We start from the raw sequence: 20,445 nt of genomic DNA, 5'->3' as shown, positions 1-20,445 counted from the left end.
TTTTCATGAGTGACTCCGAGCCGCAACCTAATTTAAGACGTTGTCACGTCAAAAGTTACCAAGACCCTCTATCCTAAAAGCGGAAGTGGCTTTGGAGAACTGATCCAAGACAATTTAGAAAGAATGATATGCCCAATCATGACCAGTGAACATCTAACAAATTAATGTTAACCACTTGTCATTTATCAGTCTTCTAGCAAATTCAATAGAACCGTGTTATTGTTGATGTTGACGTGAGGTTTACATCAACACGGATAACAACAGACACACAGTGACTGGTAGGCGAGGGAAGGAGGTCAGAGACAGAGAGCGCGAGAGCCAGAGAGTCAGTGCGCTACGAGCCGGCGAGACGCGAGTATGTACGCCAGTGCCAGTGCGAGTGACAGTGCAGTGTGAGGTACAGTGTCAGTGACAGCATGCCGGGCTAAGATGCACTTCAGGATCGCGGCAGTGCTACTGCTCCTGGTGCTGCAGATCACGTCATCCCGGGCCGACAGGACAAATGGCAAGTCCTAGTGTTAGCACCATAATCATGGCAAAGAGAAATATTAATTTCCCGGTCAAAGTGAAAGATTAGATCTACATTTATTTCCAATATAATGCATAATGGATATTTGGCACATCTCAGTGATGCATCTGGGTGATCACGTAGGAGGGGTTCACAGTGTTTCCAGGCCCTGACACGTGAAAGTACATACTGCCGTTATAGATAACTTTCCGTAACAGGGGAACATTTCTTAAATCTTCAAACCTCCGAATGTATTTTTACCCAGTGGAAGGAAAATATTGCAGAGAAAAGTATGACCAGGTTATAGACCACTATTGCATAGACAAGATTGTATCATAATTTAGACAATAAAATCCCGGAACAAATATATGTACTTAACTATTATATGCTGCCTCCCTTGCAGTTTCCTGCCTTGTAACAGGGACATCATAGAATATTCTGTTTTGTACACCAGCAATTTCGAGATTTGATAATCATTGATACTCTCATCTCCACATGAACTTTCTATTAATTGGAATTTAATTTTAAATTGTAAAGGGCAGTGAGCCGGTATCTTAAACTAGGTAAAGGGAAATATTTCTATGAATACCGATGAAATTAATATTTCTAAGATATTTGGTTTTATGGCTTCTAAGGTTTCAGAAAATGCTACTAAAGTTTTGGGATAAGTGTGGAGAAGGCGTGAAATCGGAGTCAAAATGTAAACAGTTTTTTAGTTGTGTAATAGGCTTGCGATGTTTTTCTAGCAATATGCATAAACACTCTGTGAACATCGTACAATACGGTGTATGAAAGTCATGCGATCCGTGGTCCAGCAGTAAGCTTAAAACCTCTGTAAACATCGTGCGATACAGTGTACGGTATGTAAGTCATGCGATCCGTAGTCCAGCAGTAAGCTTAAAACCTCTGTAAACATCGTGAAATACGGTGTATGTAAGTCATGCGATCCCTGGTCCAGCAGTAAGCTTAAACACTCTGTGCACATCGTGCAATACAGTGTATGTAAGTCTTGCGATCTCTGGTCCAGCAATAAGCTTAAAACCTCTGTAAACATCGTGCAATACAGTGTATGTAAGACTTGCGATCCCTGGTCCACCAATACGCTTAAAACCTCTGTAAACATCGTGCAATACAGTGTATGTAAGACTTGCGATCCCTGGTCCACCAATACGCTTAAAACCTCTGTAAACATCGTGCAATACAGTGTATGTAAGTCTTGCAATCTTGGTCCAGCAATAAGCTTAAACTCTCTGTGCACATCGTGCAATACAGTGTATATAAGTCTTGCGATCCGTGGTCCAGCAGTAAGCTTAAAACCTCTGTAAACATCGTGCAATACAGTGTATGTAAGACTTGCGATCTCTGGTCCAGCAATAAGCTTAAAACCTCTGTAAACATCGTGCAATACAGTGTATGTAAGACTTGCGATCACTGATCCACCAATACGCTTAAAACCTCTGTAAACATCGTGCAATACAGTGTATGTAAGACTTGCGATCCCTGGTCCACCGATACGCTTAAAACCTCTGTAAACATCGTGCAATACAGTGTATGTAAGTCTTGCGATCTTAGTCCAGCAATAAGCTTAAACCCTCTGTGCACATCGTGCAATACAGTGTATGTAAGTCTTGCGATCCGTGGTCCAGCAGTAAGCTTAAAACCTCTGTAAACATCGTGCAATACAGTGTATGTAAGTCTTGCGATACTTGGTCTATCAATGAGCTTAAAACCACTGTAAATCTCGTGCATTACAGTGCATTTATGTCCGGCGATCCCTCGTCTATCAATACGCTTAAAACCACTGTAAACATCGTGAAATACAGTGTATGAAAGTCTTGCGATCCCTGATCCACCAATAAGCTTAATCCCTCTGTAAACATCGTGCAATACAGTGTATTAAGTCTTGTGAAACCCTGGTCTAGCAATAAGATTAAAACCACTGTAAACATCGTGCAATACAGTGTATGTAAGTCTTGCGATCCCTGGTCCAGCAATAAGCTTAAAACCTCTGTAAACATCGTGCAATACAGTGTATGTAAGACTTGCGATCCCTGGTCTAGCAATAAGCTTAAAACCTCTGTAAACATCGTGCAATACAGTGTATGTAAATCTTGCGATCCGTGGTCCAGCAATAAGCTTAAACCCTCTGTAAACATCGTGCAATACAGTGTATGTAAGTCTTGCGATACTTGGTCTATCAATGAGCTTAAAACCACTGTAAATTTCGTGCATTACAGTGCATTTATGTCTGGCGATCCCTCGTCTATCAATACGCTTAAAACCACTGTAAACATCGTGAAATACAGTGTATGAAAGTCTTGCGAACCCTGGTCCAGCAATAAACTTAAAACCACTGTAAACATCGTGCAATACAGTGTATTAAGTCTTGCGATCCCTGGTCCACCAATAAGCTTAACCCCTCTGTAAACACTCGTGCAATACAGTGTATGTAAGTCTTGCGATCCCTGGTCCAGCAATAAGCTTAAAACCACTGTAAACATCGTGCAATAAAGTGTATGAAAATCCTGAGAGTCATGGTCCCAGTAATAAACATAAAGGCTCTGTAAATCGTGTGCAATACAGTGTGCGAATATCTTTCGATCCATGGTCCAGCAATAAACAGAAACTCTCACAGTAAACCCCATGCATTCAATACAGTGTGCTAAAGTCCTACGATTCATGGTCCAGCAATAAGCATAAATCCTCTGTAAATCTCGTGCAGTACAATGTATGTAAGTCTTGTGATCCCTGGTCCAGTAATACGCTTAAACCCTCTGTAAACATCGTGCAATACAGTGTATGTAAATCTTGCGATCCCTGGTCTGGCAATAAGCTTAAACCCTCTGTAAAAATCGTGCAATACATTGTATGTAAGTCTTGCGATCCCTGGTCTATCAATGAGCTTAAAACCACTGTAAATCTCGTGCAATACAGTGTATGTAAGTCTTGCGATCCCTGGTCTATCAATGAGCTTAAAACCACTGTAAATCTCGTGCAATACAGTGTATGAAAGTCTTGCGATCCCTGGTCTATCAATGAGCTTAAAACCACTATAAATCTCGTGCAATACAGTGTATTTAAGTCTTGCGATCCCTGGTCTATCAATACGCTTAAAACCACTGTAAACATCGTGTAATACAGTGTATGAAAGTCTTGCGATCCCTGGTCTATCAATACGCTTAAAACCACTATAAACACCGTGAAACACAGTGTATGAAAGTCTTGTCATCCCTAGTCCAAGAATAAGCTTAAAATCTCTGTAAACATCGTGCAATACAGCGTGTGTATGTCTTCGAACGCCATTTGCATAATTATTCTATTCTACTCTATTTTATTCTACTCTGCACTGAAACATGGGGTCACTGTATTCGATAATTCCCTTAGCCCAGGAAAACTGCACTGGAGGAATTTTAATTTCAATTCTACACTCTTGCTGCTGCCAACTCTGTTTACATGAGACCAAAAATTAATAAAACTATATGCGAAAAACTTTTGCTTTTATTTTTATAGGTCCAAATATGTTTAACATGTTATCTCACAGCATTAAAATCCCAAAACCTTACATATTTCCAAAAAAATTGTGTTTTCGTGCTAGCCATCTCTTCTTGACCCATGGCTAGAAATTCTGAGCAATTTTTGTTAATGTGTATAAAACTATGTAACTATGGAAGGAATTAAATACATATTCTATTCTAATTGTCTATATGAGTGTGATCTCTCTGTTTTATATTCAGCCATATTAAACATGCTGTAACTCAGGTATGGTTACATTAAGCCTCGTATATCAACAGACAGATAGATATTTATGTGTTAGTATTCAGGCTATTAACATTAATGTCTCACGGGTTGGGTAATTGATAATCATTGAGACGCTCAAAAAATATTGTATGGTTACAGTAAGCCACGTGTATCAGCGAACAGGTAGATACTCGTTAGTATATGATGGAATTCGGCATATTAACATTAACATCTCAGGGGTTGTGTGATAGATAACCATTGTGACGCTCTAAAGATCTTGAATGATTACAGTAAATCAAATATATCTGCAGGCAGAGAGACATAGACATGCCGATATTCAGGACATTAACATTAACATCTCAAGGATTCCATATAAGATGTCTTTCTTTGTAACATAACTTGTCTAATGATCTTATAGCATATCTATGGAAGGTATAAAATATGTCTTGACGCTTAGTTTAATCCCTTTTAACGCAGGCTGTTCAATACTAATTAAATAGTAAATGCGAGGTGTAATAAACATAACTTAACGTGCAGTAAAGTTCTTTCAACTCTTACGGTGTCCAATTACGAAATGGAATACTCGCGGAAGTTATAAATTATACCTTGACATGTAATTTATTTTGTTGTAACCGTAACATGTCAAATACAGATTTAAATGCAAAAGAAGTTTATTTACAATTTCTTTTATTAAAAAGTGTTTCTAGAAATTGAGTTTTTAAGTTTTCATAATTTATTTAAAAGGTTACTCACTGAACAAATAAATTAGTGGGTCCGTGGGGTTTAGTTTCAATCTAAGAATTGTGAACTTTCTACCTCAAATAATGATCTTTTCTGAAATATTTCTGTCACTACCAGTTATTTAGTGTGTAACGCACCATGCAGAGTAAAAGGTGAGGAATCGAGGAGCAGAGTGAGCCCGGGTGTAATTTAGTATTTTTACTGCGCTAATTGTTAGTTTGGATTCGCAAATATTTCATCATTAATATTTTTTATGGCGACCATTTTGCAAGATTGTTAACGCTAATAAATCTCAAGAACTCCAAGTAGAAAACACTGTCAAATAAGATGAGTGAGAAGGCGACAAATAACCTCTTCTCATTGAATGGAATTTGAGTTAGAGCTACTCTTAAACGTCCACGTCAGCCGCGGCTCTGACATCCAATGTTTGATTGTCCAGTTCATATCTTTTGTACGATATTTGTGAGATAGAAGGGTATTTTGGTATTATCCAGAGACCACTATTTTTGAAGGTTTTTTTCTCATAAGGGACCTTTAAAAGCTAAACTATTGGAAAGCATGTTAAGTTGCTCATTATTTGACTTATTGTGAAAATTGAATGTCAATATGACGATCGGTTTTGTTTTCTGCCTAATAAAAGGAGGCGCTGTCGGTGAGAAGGAGGCCACTCCATTCCTATATACTATTTATTATTACGCTATATAATTAGGTAAATACATGCGTACGTGTTATGAATACAAAAAGTTAAAGAGCGCTCACTCGATCTTAGCTTGAATTTAGGTACTATCGCAAGGGATGTGTCTCTTTGTTTCGCAGAAGTGCGGAAGGCGCCACTCAAGCCCACACTGATACCCAGAGGCATTTCTGATCGGTAATTTCTCGGTCTTAGATCACGTGCCAGATCGTTCAACACGATCTGATACCGTAAAGGTTCATGCCTTCGGCGCCACCCCGCACTTCTGGTGAGAAAGAAAAGATTCCTCGAGATACGTAGTACCATATTTATTACCATATATTAGTAACATATTTATGATAACCTAATCTAAACATATTTATATTGCGTAATAACAATTAGCAGATAGGGACAGGGTGGCCTACTTCTCGCCGATATCGCTTCCTTTTGGGAGGCAGAAAACAAAAAAAAACCGACCGTAATAATGACATGTAATTTTCTCAGGAAGTCAATTAAAGCATTTTATTTCTAATAATGTAGTTAGTTTAGGTCTCTGGCAAAGAAAACTCTTCCGAAATAGTGGCCTCGGCGAAATAGGATAATACCAAACTATTCATACAAGAAATTAAATACAAGAGTCATGACAAAGAGCCTCTCAACTCAGCTAGTAAATTTCACCTTACACTAGAGAAGCCGATGTGGAACACGTTCCATGGCCAATTAAGAGTTGACCGATAGTGGGAGGTGACTCACTATCTTAATTGGTTTTTGTTCAGTTAGCTTCAGGGTTTAACATTTCTCAGCCAATTAACGTTGCGATAAAGGATTAGTTGTTTCACGTGTTCAGATACAACGTATGTATTAAGTTCTGCCGACTTTCCTCGGCCGAGTGTCGACTTTCCTCGGCAGAGCGATAACCGCCACGTGCCATAGAACGTGCAAAATGTGACAGCTTTGGACTTTCCACCAACATACTCATTCTCGTGATCTATATTCCACAGACACAAATATATTATTTAAAGTAGCTTTAATATTCTAATCTGATCTCGGATTAACTTATTTTGATAAGTCGCTAATAGGTTTTCAATATGATATTTATACAAATAAGGATTTCGAGTGAATTCTCTTCCAAACAAGTATTAGCGTCATCTGAGAAATCTATCTGGTCAAAGTGAAAGATTTTGATTTATTCTTTACACTTTTACTTAAAATTATATTTTTAAAGACACAAACAGAACGTACACATTTATGTAATACGTCACGGGAATAAATAACCTGATCCACGTAGCTCATAAACTTGTACGCAGGTGTTTGGGGACTCTCCTCCTGTGTTGTAGTTTCAGGAGAATAAGGTTTTCTCTATATTATACAGTGTAGTATATCCAAGATGATATCGTCTACATCGTAAACTTCTTCAGTATCAAGGAGATACTAACATAACTAACGTACACCTTGATGTAGTGCGTCACGCGAATCAACAAACTGGTCCACGCAGCTGATCAAACTATAAACATCTTGTTAAGTTTATGTAATAACGTTGACGGATATGGTGATGGAACTTGCTGTACTGCCAATACATATTCTCTAATGTAAAGATACAATACGGGGTATTAGATTTCTTTCTTATCCTCCTTAGCTTACGTATTAATGGGAATTTAGGGTCTGTTGGGTGTATTGTAACTATCACTCCCTAGTCACACAAACTACTAGACATAGGGCTCTCAATGAACAGAGTTAACAGATGGATTACTTATTGAAATACTGTAAAAGTTGTCATAACATTATAACTTTTTAAACCATTATTACTTATGTAAGTACTTATTACTTTGATGTATTAATTTTCTCTAAACATTTACCAGCCAAATTGTAACATACGTTTATAAAATATCAGGAATATTATAGAACATTTCCTAATCAATACATGGGTCACACAAATAACAAAAATATTTACGGAATAATAATTCAGTTTTATTGATTAACATAGTTTAATAAGTTTTACTAATTATGAAAACATATATTTAGTCTAGTAATAATACAGTTTTTGAGTTTACAACTTGTATTTATGCTGCATGATAGTTTATAATTTATCGATGGTTGATTTGAACCGTTAACAGGATCTCGAACTGTTGTATCATTAAATGTTAAAGGAACAACATATTAATTTTAAAGGATTTCTATGATGTTCATTTGTCGAAAATAACTTGAAGTACTAGGAAGTTTATATACAAAAATATATCAAGTTGTGTACTAAATAATATCCAAGCGACGATGGATATTTATAATATATAATATAATATGTGAAAGCAGAAAACTATTTTTACTTTAGAACAATTAAAGGTAGCCTACTTAGTTCTTAGGCATGTAAAGAAGGAGGAATTAATATTAGCACATTCCGTATCATACGGTACATTATTGAAACAAATGACGGAATGAGGGATCCGGAAGGGGAGGAACAGACGCCTATGGCCCTGCGAGTTTGTTCTTCATCTCAAAGTCATAGTGAGTGATCGAATCTTATTCGCCTAGTCCTTCATTTTTCAACTTAGTTTACGTTTCATAGTTAAAACTATTTTTAATCTCGATAACTTTCAGTATTAAAGTTCAATAGAAGGTCGATGTAGTGGTTGTTCTGCTAGTTTTATTTTATAATAAAGTGCAATCTTAATTAAATTGTAAAATATACATTATAAAATTGCGTTGGCTAGAGTACACGAAATAAAGGACAAAGTTTTCAAAATGGTTCTCATAGGATTTCACGAATCTACCTTTCACTCCCGCCTCCCCGGCAGGATCCTCTAAATCAGCCTTCGGTCTACTTGTGAAAGAATATAAATTAGGCAGTGGGTTTCTGGAACATTTTTCTATTAATATTCTCTTCAGCCTGGCATTATGTAAAATTCTTACAGCGGCGCTATGCCATCAATAGTCGGTGGCCAATAATGGTTTCGTGAATTAATTTACTCTGCATGCATTATCAACACAAACGATTTACCATGGGTTCCCGTCACAGTGGATCACCCCTGACCTATGTGGAGATTACGTGTCCCAGGTGTACCACCGAAATAGAAGATAAAGAATATGGACACTGATACCACTACAAATAAAATGTTGAAGGATATTTTCTATATGATTTACGTGAGGCAGGAGATAAAAGATTGGATATTACTAAAACAGAGTTATCGGATGAATTAATTATTAAAATGCTGTCAAATGTATTATACAATTTGTAATATGCGACAGTACTGACAGATATAGAATTACAACCGACAACATAACCCGTGTGTAGTCTACGATAGCAAAAAGTTGTAGGTAAAGGATCGAATATTGCTACCAACTGCCACTTCGTCTACAGCGTAAAGATAAGAATATAAAATTTGTTGGCCGTCTTAATAGTCAGTTTGTGCAGAGACAGTGGTGGCAGAAGATAAAGAACTCGGATACTGCTACCAACTGCCACTTCGTCTACAGCGTAAAGATAAGAATATAAAATTTGTTGGCCGTCTTAATAGTCAGTTTGTGCATAGACAGTGGTGGCAGAAGATAAAGAACTCGGATACTGCTACCAACTGTCCACTTTGGTCTAAGGCGTAAAGATAAGAATATAAAATTTGTTGGCCGTCTTAATAGTCAGTTTGTGCAGAGACAGTGGTGGCAGAAGATAAAGAACTCGGATACTGCTACCAACTGTCACTTTGGCTAAGGCGTAAAGATAAGAATATAAAATTTGTTGGCCGTCTTAATAGTCAGTTTGTGCAGAGACAGTGGTGGCAGAAGATAAAGAACTCGGATACTGCTACCAACTGTCACTTTGGCTAAGGCGTAAAGATAAGAATATAAAATAGTTAGCTGCATTAATAGCCAGGAGTAGCAGAAGATGAATAACTCGGATTTGTCTCCCAACTCACTGCGGATAAAAAGGATAGAGGACATTACAGAATGGTTGGTCGTCACCATAGTCCTTATATACCACAGCCGTCGGTAGCAAGACATGAAGAACTCGGTCACTGCTACCAACTGAAACTGCGGCTGGATCGTAAAGTGAAGACTGTAGAATAGCTGGTCATATTGGATATAGCCTGAAGGAAACTAGAGTTAAACATTTCCCGTTAAGTCTTGCCAGGAACTGTAGCAATAAGCCGTTCTCTACCTTCCTTGGCATTATTGTTCTGGGGAATGATGATTGGGAAAAGTGAGTTTCTACAACAGGCTATTTTTGTTTTTGTAGCATGACAATAAATTCTGCTCGTGATTATTGTAGTTAGAAAAAAGTCTGTTTCGTCAATCCTGATAAGCTGAGCCAATTCAAACGTCAAACAGTACGTCAAAGATGTTGAGTCATGTGATCATTTGGTCATTCATCATGTAATAGTGAACATGGAGTTAAGATTGTTATCAATGTACTTGTATTTCGCCTAAACTGATGGAGTGGACCAATGGAACGTCAACTATTACTTTAAGGGTATATTTATGCTTATTTTTTGCTCAGTCTTCATGGATTGGTAGATAGTTTAGACAGTTATCTGCGTATTTCACAAAAATGTGAGCATGAATTGAAGCTTACGTTTTATAAACAATAATTAAAAGCTTCTGCATTGTCACCCGTACAAATAATAAATGGATACAACAGAGTATGGAAGGCTACGGTATAACACAACGAAAAAGTTATCGCATACATGGTGAAGCAGACGGACACCTGCTCTTTGACCTTTTGTTCCTAAAACCAATACAGCTCTCTCTTGCACCCAGAGAAACCTAAGTACCGTAGTATCTAGGAACTTTCATCAAGAGTATCGCACAGTCGGACGTGAGAGTGGATGTCATAATAATAAAGAACTTTTAGTGGTAAATTATTCATTTAAGCATTTTGTAAGTAAAACAGCATTTTTTTTAACAATTTGAGGCCAACATTCGTTATAGGTCTACCTGGTTCTTTGTAAAGGCTAGTTTGTGCGTTTTTATAAGTATTTACATATTAATGAAGAAAGAATTTTAAATAATGTTGAATAATAATGTGTTTTAACACCGAGATAAAAAAACTTCAACTGGTTCATACCTTTTATGTATGATTTTAATAAAGTTGTCATGGCCGCTATATTGCGTAAATAGTTCAAGATACTTATTAGGTGTTTAGGGAGAGAAACACGAGTAATTCTGCGTGCATCTGGACAGTACACATTTCGAGGTTATAGACATTAGTTATAGTTGTTACAGTATGCACATTCTACAATTAAACTATTAATCTAAAACAGTTACGAGTGCCTTTTGACCGGGATCTATCAGAAGAATAAGCTTCCCTGTATTTTCGTAGAATATGTGGGGGCTCTCAGAGACCTGTAGATCTTGCGGTCTCGGGTTTTTGAACTCGACCAGAATTTTACACCAGACGTGCCTGTTACAATACACGACCTGTTTCGACATAATTGTTACGCATTACGTGAGTGTGGGAGTAGTCCAAAGATTGAAGAAATACCTGAAAATAAATTAAGATAAAAAAATATTCATTTATTTATATATACTTGAATATAGTAGTATTAAATACAAAAAGACTGTATTAATAATCTTAGTCAACCTGTCACAGAAATTATTAATGATCTATCATAATAAAAACTTTCATATAGCAATGTAACTAATAATATTGTTTCATGGATTGTAATTATTTCGATAAAACTTCATGTAACTTAGTAACGTTATGAGCTTAATTAAACGTTGCTGGTTTCACAGTTGATGCAGATTTTGTGGGTCATACAACATTTATGAGACGTTCAGACTTTGTGCTTACATTTAAACGACTGATACTTAGGAATAAATGGAACTTCTAAGATTAGAATTAGAACTCTCCTCGTTTTAGTAAAATATTAGTATTGATGTGAAATTGAAATATTTATAATATTCTGGCTTGACAATAAAATATGGAGATTTCAAGGATTATCCTTGTGGTACTTGAGACAGTGTCAATATTGAACTTTTACCCTAACAATAATTTTGCTTTGAGTTCAAATAAATAATATTGGTTATGTAGTCGGTTGAATTAGCCTATATGTTACGAGGGTGTGTTTGCCAGAGGAACGTCACCGCCACAGAATGTCCTCTTCCAGGCCAGGCAGTCCCAGGAGTAAGAAGGCCAAGGACTCAGGACCGTTAGTGAAAGGATCTGCGCAATTGAGTGTCTGGCTTCTTGCCTTCGTGATGGGTTGCTCGCAGTGTTAGCAATAATCCTGCAAGTCCTGGCGCTCCTTACTATTGTGAGCGAAAGCAACCTGGAAGTACATATACAAGGTCACCGAACTCCCATTGAAAGACATAACATCCTTGAATTGGATGAATAAAATATATCATCGTGTAATATCAAAACTCAGTTACACCTTTCATTTTTTGGAAATAGTATCTCTGCTCTGAGGACAGCCAACATAGCACAATTATAATGCTGATCAAACTAGAGCATTAATTTATATGTCAAACCTGGCAATACATAAACACTCGTTTAACATCCAAACTACCTTTGACCTTTGAAATAACAACTTAATTTTTATTTCATGTAATTTAGATTGAGCAAGAAAATCTGGACTTGGAACGTGCTTATTACCGAACTGACTGGAGGCACTACCGACCGGAACACGAAGCGTGTCCGCGTGGCAGAATCAGCGGAAAATCAAGTAGGTCGTCTATGTTCCGGTAACTAATTTAGCCTGGAGCAGAAAACCGGCGTGATACAGCATGGAACAGTAGGATCAATCGCGGTGACGTTGGCAACAGTGGTGCAATCCGTGTTTACAGTGAGAATAGTAACTACGATGGTATTTTGTCATATAATGGTACCCGTATGGAGGTAGCAGTGGGTGTGTTTTCTCCCTAAGATATTTGTAAATGCGTATATTGCAACTAGCAGTATGTTGTTGGAATATTCAAGCAAGAATGGTTTTCATCATTTGGATAAAGCTCCCGTTACAATTCAATTGTTTCTAAATATGGAGTCAGCGTTTTCTACATTTGAACTTTTGTATCGAGAACTTGACTTTCTCTAATCTATCAATTATTAATAAGTGTTCTGATGTAAATATAGGGATGAACAGTTTATTAAAAAGGGTTATTAAGACAAGATGGGTATTTCTAGTACAGTTGGAATCACACAATACACATGCCAACACTTAGTACACAGAACACAATAAGATCGTAATAAGAATGTAACAAAGTTACATTCCTAGCCTAATCTATATTTACCTGACTAAAAGTCTAATTCCGTATTGGTTAGTCAACGTTCTGCAATTCATGTTTATTTGCTGAAGATGAAAAACCAGTAAATATCTCCAGAATGACGAAATTTTGCGGTGAAAGTTGTATAAACTGCGGCAATTTCCATAAGTGGGTAAAACAGACTCAGTTTGGTGGACACAGTTTCGGCTGACATTCCTCACTTGAAACTCGAAGGACCTCGATTAAAAATATAAAATAAATAATAACAAACACGACACAAATATTCTTGTGGTGGACATGAAGCAATGAGAGATACCGTGGATCTTAGATGAGAGGTTTGAGAAGTGCTAAGAGTGATTGTGTATCAGGACAAGGTTTTAACAAAATTGTCTTTAATGAGCAAGAAATAGTTGAAAGATTAAAAAAGAGCTAATTCCGCATAAAAACCTATTTTTTTGGCATCATGAAATTTCCTTATTGTGTCCCGCTGATATAGTTTTCACATGGAAACAATTCCTAAAGAACGAGTGAGAGATAATACTTGTGAGGAATTAGTTGTATTTGCAGTTGATACAAAAATGTTAAACGTAACATCTGTACTAGTAGAAATTAACAAAAAAGAAAGAACAATTTTATTTTGTTTGACATGAACAATTATTTTTGGCTGATTTGCTTCATTAATATTGAAGGAACTTCGTATATTAAATTAATTACGTTATCTTTGAAATATTCGGCATATATTCATGTTCTTCTACAGAATTACATTTTACGATTTAGTATAAAATTATATTACAGGATAATTATAAATATTGTAATTGTTAATATATTACGGAAATTAATAAAGGCTATATTTTGGTGACATGTGATTTGTTTCTTAATATAAAAACTTGGGCCGTCTTTATTAAACAAAATATACTTTTGACACTTGCACCAATTACATCGATTGGATATCAAATATATATATATATATATATATATATATATAAGTTCTCTACTTGTTGGTTTCAATTTAAACAATTTTAAAATTTAAAAGAGTTAGGCACATCAAAATCAAGATTTTTTTCTTTCTACAGTATATAGTGTTTACTCATGCGATTTGGTGAGATTTACTTCGGTATTTTCGTGTAATGTTGAAATGAAATGCATTAAATCTCAATTGTACCTGTAAAAAATTGTTGAAATTTGAGTTTCCCAATACTTTAAGCACATATATGTCGGTAGAAAAAGTGTTAGTCCGATTGTGCATTACTTTATGAATGCAAAAATAGAATAGAACCTATGACTTAATAAAGGTTTAATCACATAAAAATCAATGATTAACGGAATTCACTCAGAAATAAATTGAATAAGCATATTAATTGCCTCATTTTCAATATTAGTGTATGAAGAGTTTAAGCTATTTAGTCACCATGATAGATGCTTTGCTGACTGATAAAAGCTCCCCCTCCCCAAGTTATAGAAACAGTGAACGATTGACTGCTACTCGTGTCCAATTAGTGTCCTAATGATGAATAAATTATAAATTTTCCACGCTATCTGAGACAGTAAGAGGAATGAAGTCATTCCTCAGATATTCCTATGTGGTTTCATGGAGTCCAGCATTGTTACGTCATTATCGTGTACCAAACTCCTTTCGCAAACTCCTTGTCTAAGGCAAAGCGGAACATTACAACAGATTTGTCGAAAAAGGTAGTACAATGATCGTTGTCTAGAATAAATACTCTCTTTTAGCCTTGTTGGCAACAATCTGTAATATTGTCATTAAAAACCAATAAAATAAACTGATTGGAAGTCAAACAGTGATATATTCAAATAATATACAAACAGGATAATAGTTCTCCTTGTACAACTTTAGAATTTAGTTTTAGAACATAATCACTATACGTGGATAAGTGTCTGAACAAGATCGATCTGTAAGATAATGGAGTTACCAAATTATAGGCAATTAAAGAGATTAAATGCGTATTATTGGAATCCAGTTCCGTGTTCTAATTATACAGTTTGATGGCGTTCCTTGTGAGCTAACACTTAACAGAAGCAGAGCGATTAGTGCCAACAACAATATGAAGGAAAAAAAGAAGAGCAGAGAGAGAGAGAGAGAGAGAGAGAGAGAGAGGAGAGAGAGAGAGAGAGAGAGAGAGAGAGAGACCGACCTCTGGTCTAGCTAGCTGGAGGGTGATGGGAAAGTCGCTCGTTGAGGTTGCGGACCTCTTGCTTCCAACATGGCAGTGAAAGTGACGCTTCTGCAATATCCGACACACGCACACACACACACACACACACACACACACACACACACACACACACACACACACACACACACACACACACACACACACACACACACACACACGCACACGCACAGTACGTATAGCCTACTACAAGGCTCGAGGCCGCCTCACTGAGCACCATTGTGATGAGCTAGTCAGCCTCAGCGTGTTAATGGATTAGAGCTCATGAATATGCAAAACTGATGAAAGTGAAAACTCTGAATGACGAGAAAGGAGATGCCGTTATAGACTTCCTAGTTTTTGTTAACACCGATTACTCACGAGGAATTAAGTATTTGCCGTGGACACGGTTCAGAACCGGGACACCCTGTACGTAATCGCTATTAGCTATGAATAGATAACGATCGCATGAATTACTCTGGTTTTATGTAAACCAGGATACTCCATTAAAATGGAGAGCCTAAAGGTGTGAGTTCTTGGAGAATATATGAAATTATTATATGTATTTATATAAAATGTCCATGATTCATTAAAGAAACATCTCAACTATGTAAACAATGTGAGAGTACCGTAGTCAAAGCTGTGAAGTAGCCGGTTCACATTTCACCTGTAAATAGGAGAATGTTTTACATTCTGTATAGTACAGTGTGGGTTGAGTCTGGTGTGTGGTTTTGAGTTAGGTAATTGTAGATCTAATGCACACCTTCTTAGGCCTGAATTTTATATTTGTAATTTTCAGCAATGTATGTTATGTTTTGTTGGTATTTTTGAATGGTTGACTTAAATTTTTGATTTGTATCAGAATAAGAACAGGAAATGCCAATTCGAGGACTGAACGTTACCGTACGTGATAAGCATGCTAAAAACCATTAACTTTCTATAGCGAGGTATTGTGATTATCTTAAAAATAACCCCTTTTACATTGAAACTGTTATTTCATATATTGATGTCCCTAAAATTAGTGTCAAGAAAAATTTTCCACGGTATCTGAAACGGTAAGAGGAATGAAGTCATTCCTCAGATATTCCTATGTGGTTTCATGGAGTCCAGCATTGTTACGTCATTATCGTGTACCAAACTCCTTTCGCAAACTCCTTGTCTAAGGCAGAGATAGAGCACCTCCAAAGATACTCAACCTAAAACATGCTATCCTATTTTTAAAGTTTTAAAATTATTTATTTTGTTATGTTTTTTTACTAAAATCGTGACTGTTATAAAGTTCTTAGCTATAGCTACATGAATATTTAATACAATGTCTTAGTTTTTTTTAAACTACCTGACTGACAAATGTATCAAACTGATATATATATAACTTTATCACCATGCATCTATTTATAGTGCTTTTAAAAATAATTGACAGTTGGAAAACGTAAAGTCCTCAACTATTTTAAAACTTTTTAAGGCAAATAAAATACAAAAATGTTGTTATTGTTTCTCAGACACAATTTCAAAAACATGTACATTTTGAGAAATATTTATTCTAAAAATAATCCAGTGCTATCTTAATTATATCATACCTGAAATTCCATCTAAAACGCATAGAGCCGAAATTGGAAGAGTAGAAAATCAGTTGAAATGTAATCAATCATGAAATCGTTTTTATTCATATGTTTTATTAGTAAAATTCAAGTATTAGTTGTGTGTTACAACACAGTAAAATAAATGAGTAAATTTATTAAACTATACAAGTACAGTTTTTCGTTTCAACAATACTATGAACTATGACATTACAAAATTCCGGTGATACAATAAATACTACATACAGTTGGTACCTATAGAAATATTCATACAATGATACAACTCTAGTTTTAGCAGTGGGTTTTATCTGATAGGCTGACTATCAACAATGTTATCAAACTGGTTCTACAGTAAGAAAACAGGTTTAGTACGCAAAATAAAAGTTATCTGGAAAAGACAAGGGAGATAAGTTTCATATTTGTATTATGTTCCTCCCTGGTTATTTGTCTTTCTCCATCACACTACAACCATTTTCGTTTGATTTGTGCATTATCGTAGTGAATTTTATTTAGACTATGAAAAATAAACCGTGTTGAAATACGCGTTTGTACTTCAGTACGATATTTTTGCTATTTTTGGACTTAAAGTGGATGATTATTTGTTAGTAAGTACTGTATGCCTTTTTTACCTAGAGATTATGCAGAAATGCACTACTTTTACGGGTATGCAAGAGGTAATGCTTCTGTAGCCGCCAGTTTAGACAGGCAGCATGTTGTCCACCTGATACATTCCCCGATCTCCGAAACAATTATAAGAGTTCATAATGCTTACCTGGAAGGGCGAATACCTGGAGAAGGAGCTGGTCATCCTTTGATTTCGCATGTCCCTGATATCGTCAATTCTGTGCTTGAAGAAGTGGAAGTAGAGCCTTGAATTAGTGTCAGATGCATAGAACGTCATAGACGCTTTTTTGATGGTGTAGAATTTCCATTGAGCACATATGTCAAAATTTGTGTAATTTTGACCAATAAAACATATTAACAGCAATGCTTCCTTGAGTTTTTACAGACTTTCTTCTCGCAGTAAAATTTTAATTTTTAGCTCTATGCGTTTTGAATGGAGTTTGAGATGTAATTCGATTGAGATAACACTGCTATATTAGTAGGGCAAATAGCTGACAAAATATACATGTTTTTTTTTTAATAAGTCTAAGAAATAATTCATTTTCCTTCACAGACTTAAAAATTGTTAAGAACTTAATGTTTTTCAACATTCAATGACTTTTCAAAACAACATGGATAGAGTTGTAAGGTGCATTTAGATCCCCCAGATACATTTACTGGTCAGGTAGTTTTAAAAAAATTCAAGATGTAATCTGAATTTTTTAAGTAGCTATAGCCAAGAACGTTATAACAATCAACAGCTTAGTAAAAAACACAAAAATTAATAACTCAAAAACTTGTTTTTAGTTATTTGAGCACCTTTAGGTGTGCTCTCTATCTCTGAGATTTTGCTTGATACTAATTTTTGGGACTCTCTGTATGCCAACTATAGGATTATAAACAAAATTTAATGATGTCTCTATGTGTATATTATTCAATCACTTAATAATAATAAAATGGTCCGATACAGGTTCCCTAGATAAGATACAGGGCTATTTCTGTCTCGAAAATCAGGGAAAGTGTCAGATCTGACGGTAAGCTAGTACATCCGTATGAGTATTACATAAAATTGTTACGATAAGAGACACAAAATATTATTGTAACATTAATTAGAGAATGTGAAGTTGATGAAAGATAATGATTCGGAGATGACTGTACCCCGCCACGTCTGTCTATAGCATCCGGAGGCTACCGGAGAAACCTAGAACAAAGACCGTAATTGGCAGGGGTTCCAGAGAACCACTTGGGATGACCGCTTTCTAAGTTCTCACGCGAGAAAGCGCTGTTGCACTCACTTCACATATACACTTTCAAGTTAGCGGAGCAGAACGTATCGCGGACCCATCCCTGACTTCCGGCGCTGAGCGAGGCAGGCGGTGGCTAGCCGGCGGGGGACGGCGGCTGAGGCGACACCGGGGAAAGTTACTCGGGTTACGGCACTTTCTGATCGCTATCCGATACTGACGAGTAGATTATGGAAACTGGCTTCACGTTACCGGTTTCTACGTTTCCTGGTTTAAATACTACAGAGACAAAACAACTATTTATCTTCTTTGTTTGAAATGTAGTGTTGACGATGAATTATGTGTAACGAAGATAGAAAATTACGTGTCAAGGATTGGAAATCCCTCCTCCCCTTCCTCTTTTACCCTCTCAAAGCATCGCAATCCTTTTCCTCTCGTTTCAGATGTACCTCTACGGAATGTGCCGGTATAATTGTTACCGTCAGGCTCTTGCCTTGTGCGTTGCTCCTGTATTGGGCAGTCCATGGTTTGAAACTGTATTCTGCGTACAGATATGAATCTCAGTTACATGCTTGAACTTTTGACGTGAAATTGTTCTGTTAATTTTCTTGACATTGGGGAGTTCATCATATATTGATTTATGTTTGTTTGATTTTATACATTCAAAGAAGAGGAGAGACTCGAATCCTACTGTTTTGTACTTGTAACACTTAAACGGCAAATAACCGATATCTTAGTATCTCGTTAACTTTACAACTATGTAACTTGTGTTTAAAGTGAAAATGTTATAATTAGTGACGGTTCTGCATACGTTGCTCGTAATATACCCTCTCTCTTTTGAGCATTCTTTATCATTGATATCAATTTCACGTAGTTATTCTTATCCACGGCCCTGTTTAAATTTTGTTTTTAACGATATAAGGATTTTGAAGGAAATAGGATGTTCCTGGAAATTTCCATCGTTTATAAAAGAAATCAGTATTACCATATTTCTGTTTACCACTTTTCAGAGATTGTTCGTTCAATACAGACCTACTGTGACCTATATTATTTAGTTCAGTTTTAATAATTAATATTTTTTTAAATTAAGTACGTGTTTTAAAGATAATGTGCATATGGTTTGACACACACAATATTTGTTGTGATTTCTGACGTCTGCACGTAACAACGTTCTGGTATAATTTGTTTATTTTAATCTACATTGTAGTTATTTGTTAGGTTAGTTATGCATCTGAGGAAGATACCTGATTGTACGTCTCGTAGTGTCGCAACGTAGAGTTACTTCTGTATCCTGTACGTTGATTCGACTAAGAACATCAGGTCATTTGTATGTATGTTATGATCTTGAATAAAACTATGTAAAATGTGATAACCAATAAAATCTGCATTATCTCATGCAAAGCCATGATCTCACCAAGCTGTGGAGGGACCAACAGTAGATAGGATTTAGATATAACATAAAGTGTAGTACAAATAACTTGCGACATCGATTTCTATTTCTTGTTGGTAACTATGAATTTTAAAAATGATGACGCATTCAAGCCACCCTTTCTAAATGGGCTGCTTGACTGCTTGTACTAATAACGTATGATAAATGTGATTTTAAATACGAATTTAATAAAAAATTGATACAAGTTTATGCACAACACCTTAATTTAAATGTTGGCTTCAGGATTACAACCCAACATTGAAAGATAAACAAGTAATAATTTTCCGTACGAGACGAGTACAACAATTAGTTAAAGTTAAAACAGTTTTTTTAATAAGATGTAAACTGGCCTAAATGAAAAGTTACTGCAATAACTAGAGAAAAATAGGCCTTTAAAATTTGTTAAAATTATGATAGATACGTTTTGTACAATAATTCTTAGTATTTTAAAATGTTTACTTTTTATAGCAAGGGCTGAATTATAAATTTCCAAAGGGAAAGTCACTGAAACTTCCTTTTGCTACACAAAACTGAAGAAGGGGTCTACATATATATATATATACACACACA

General features: G+C 36.0%; 1 protein-coding gene across 1 annotated transcript in view; it reads left to right on the top strand.

The window, feature by feature from the left end:
• Nucleotides 1–308: 308 nt before the first annotated feature.
• Nucleotides 309–20,445, top strand: part of LOC124358293 — a 208,662-nt gene continuing 188,525 nt past the window's right edge. The window contains 1 exon segment of the mRNA XM_046810591.1: nucleotides 309–505. Within this exon segment, the coding sequence (XP_046666547.1) occupies nucleotides 430–505 (76 nt within the window). The 5' untranslated portion in view covers nucleotides 309–429.

Source organism: Homalodisca vitripennis, chromosome 3 (assembly GCF_021130785.1).
Source record: "Homalodisca vitripennis isolate AUS2020 chromosome 3, UT_GWSS_2.1, whole genome shotgun sequence".
Taxonomy (NCBI): domain Eukaryota; kingdom Metazoa; phylum Arthropoda; class Insecta; order Hemiptera; family Cicadellidae; genus Homalodisca; species Homalodisca vitripennis.
The sequence above is the reverse complement of the archived record's forward strand: the minus strand, read 5'-3'. Positions and strand labels throughout refer to the sequence as shown.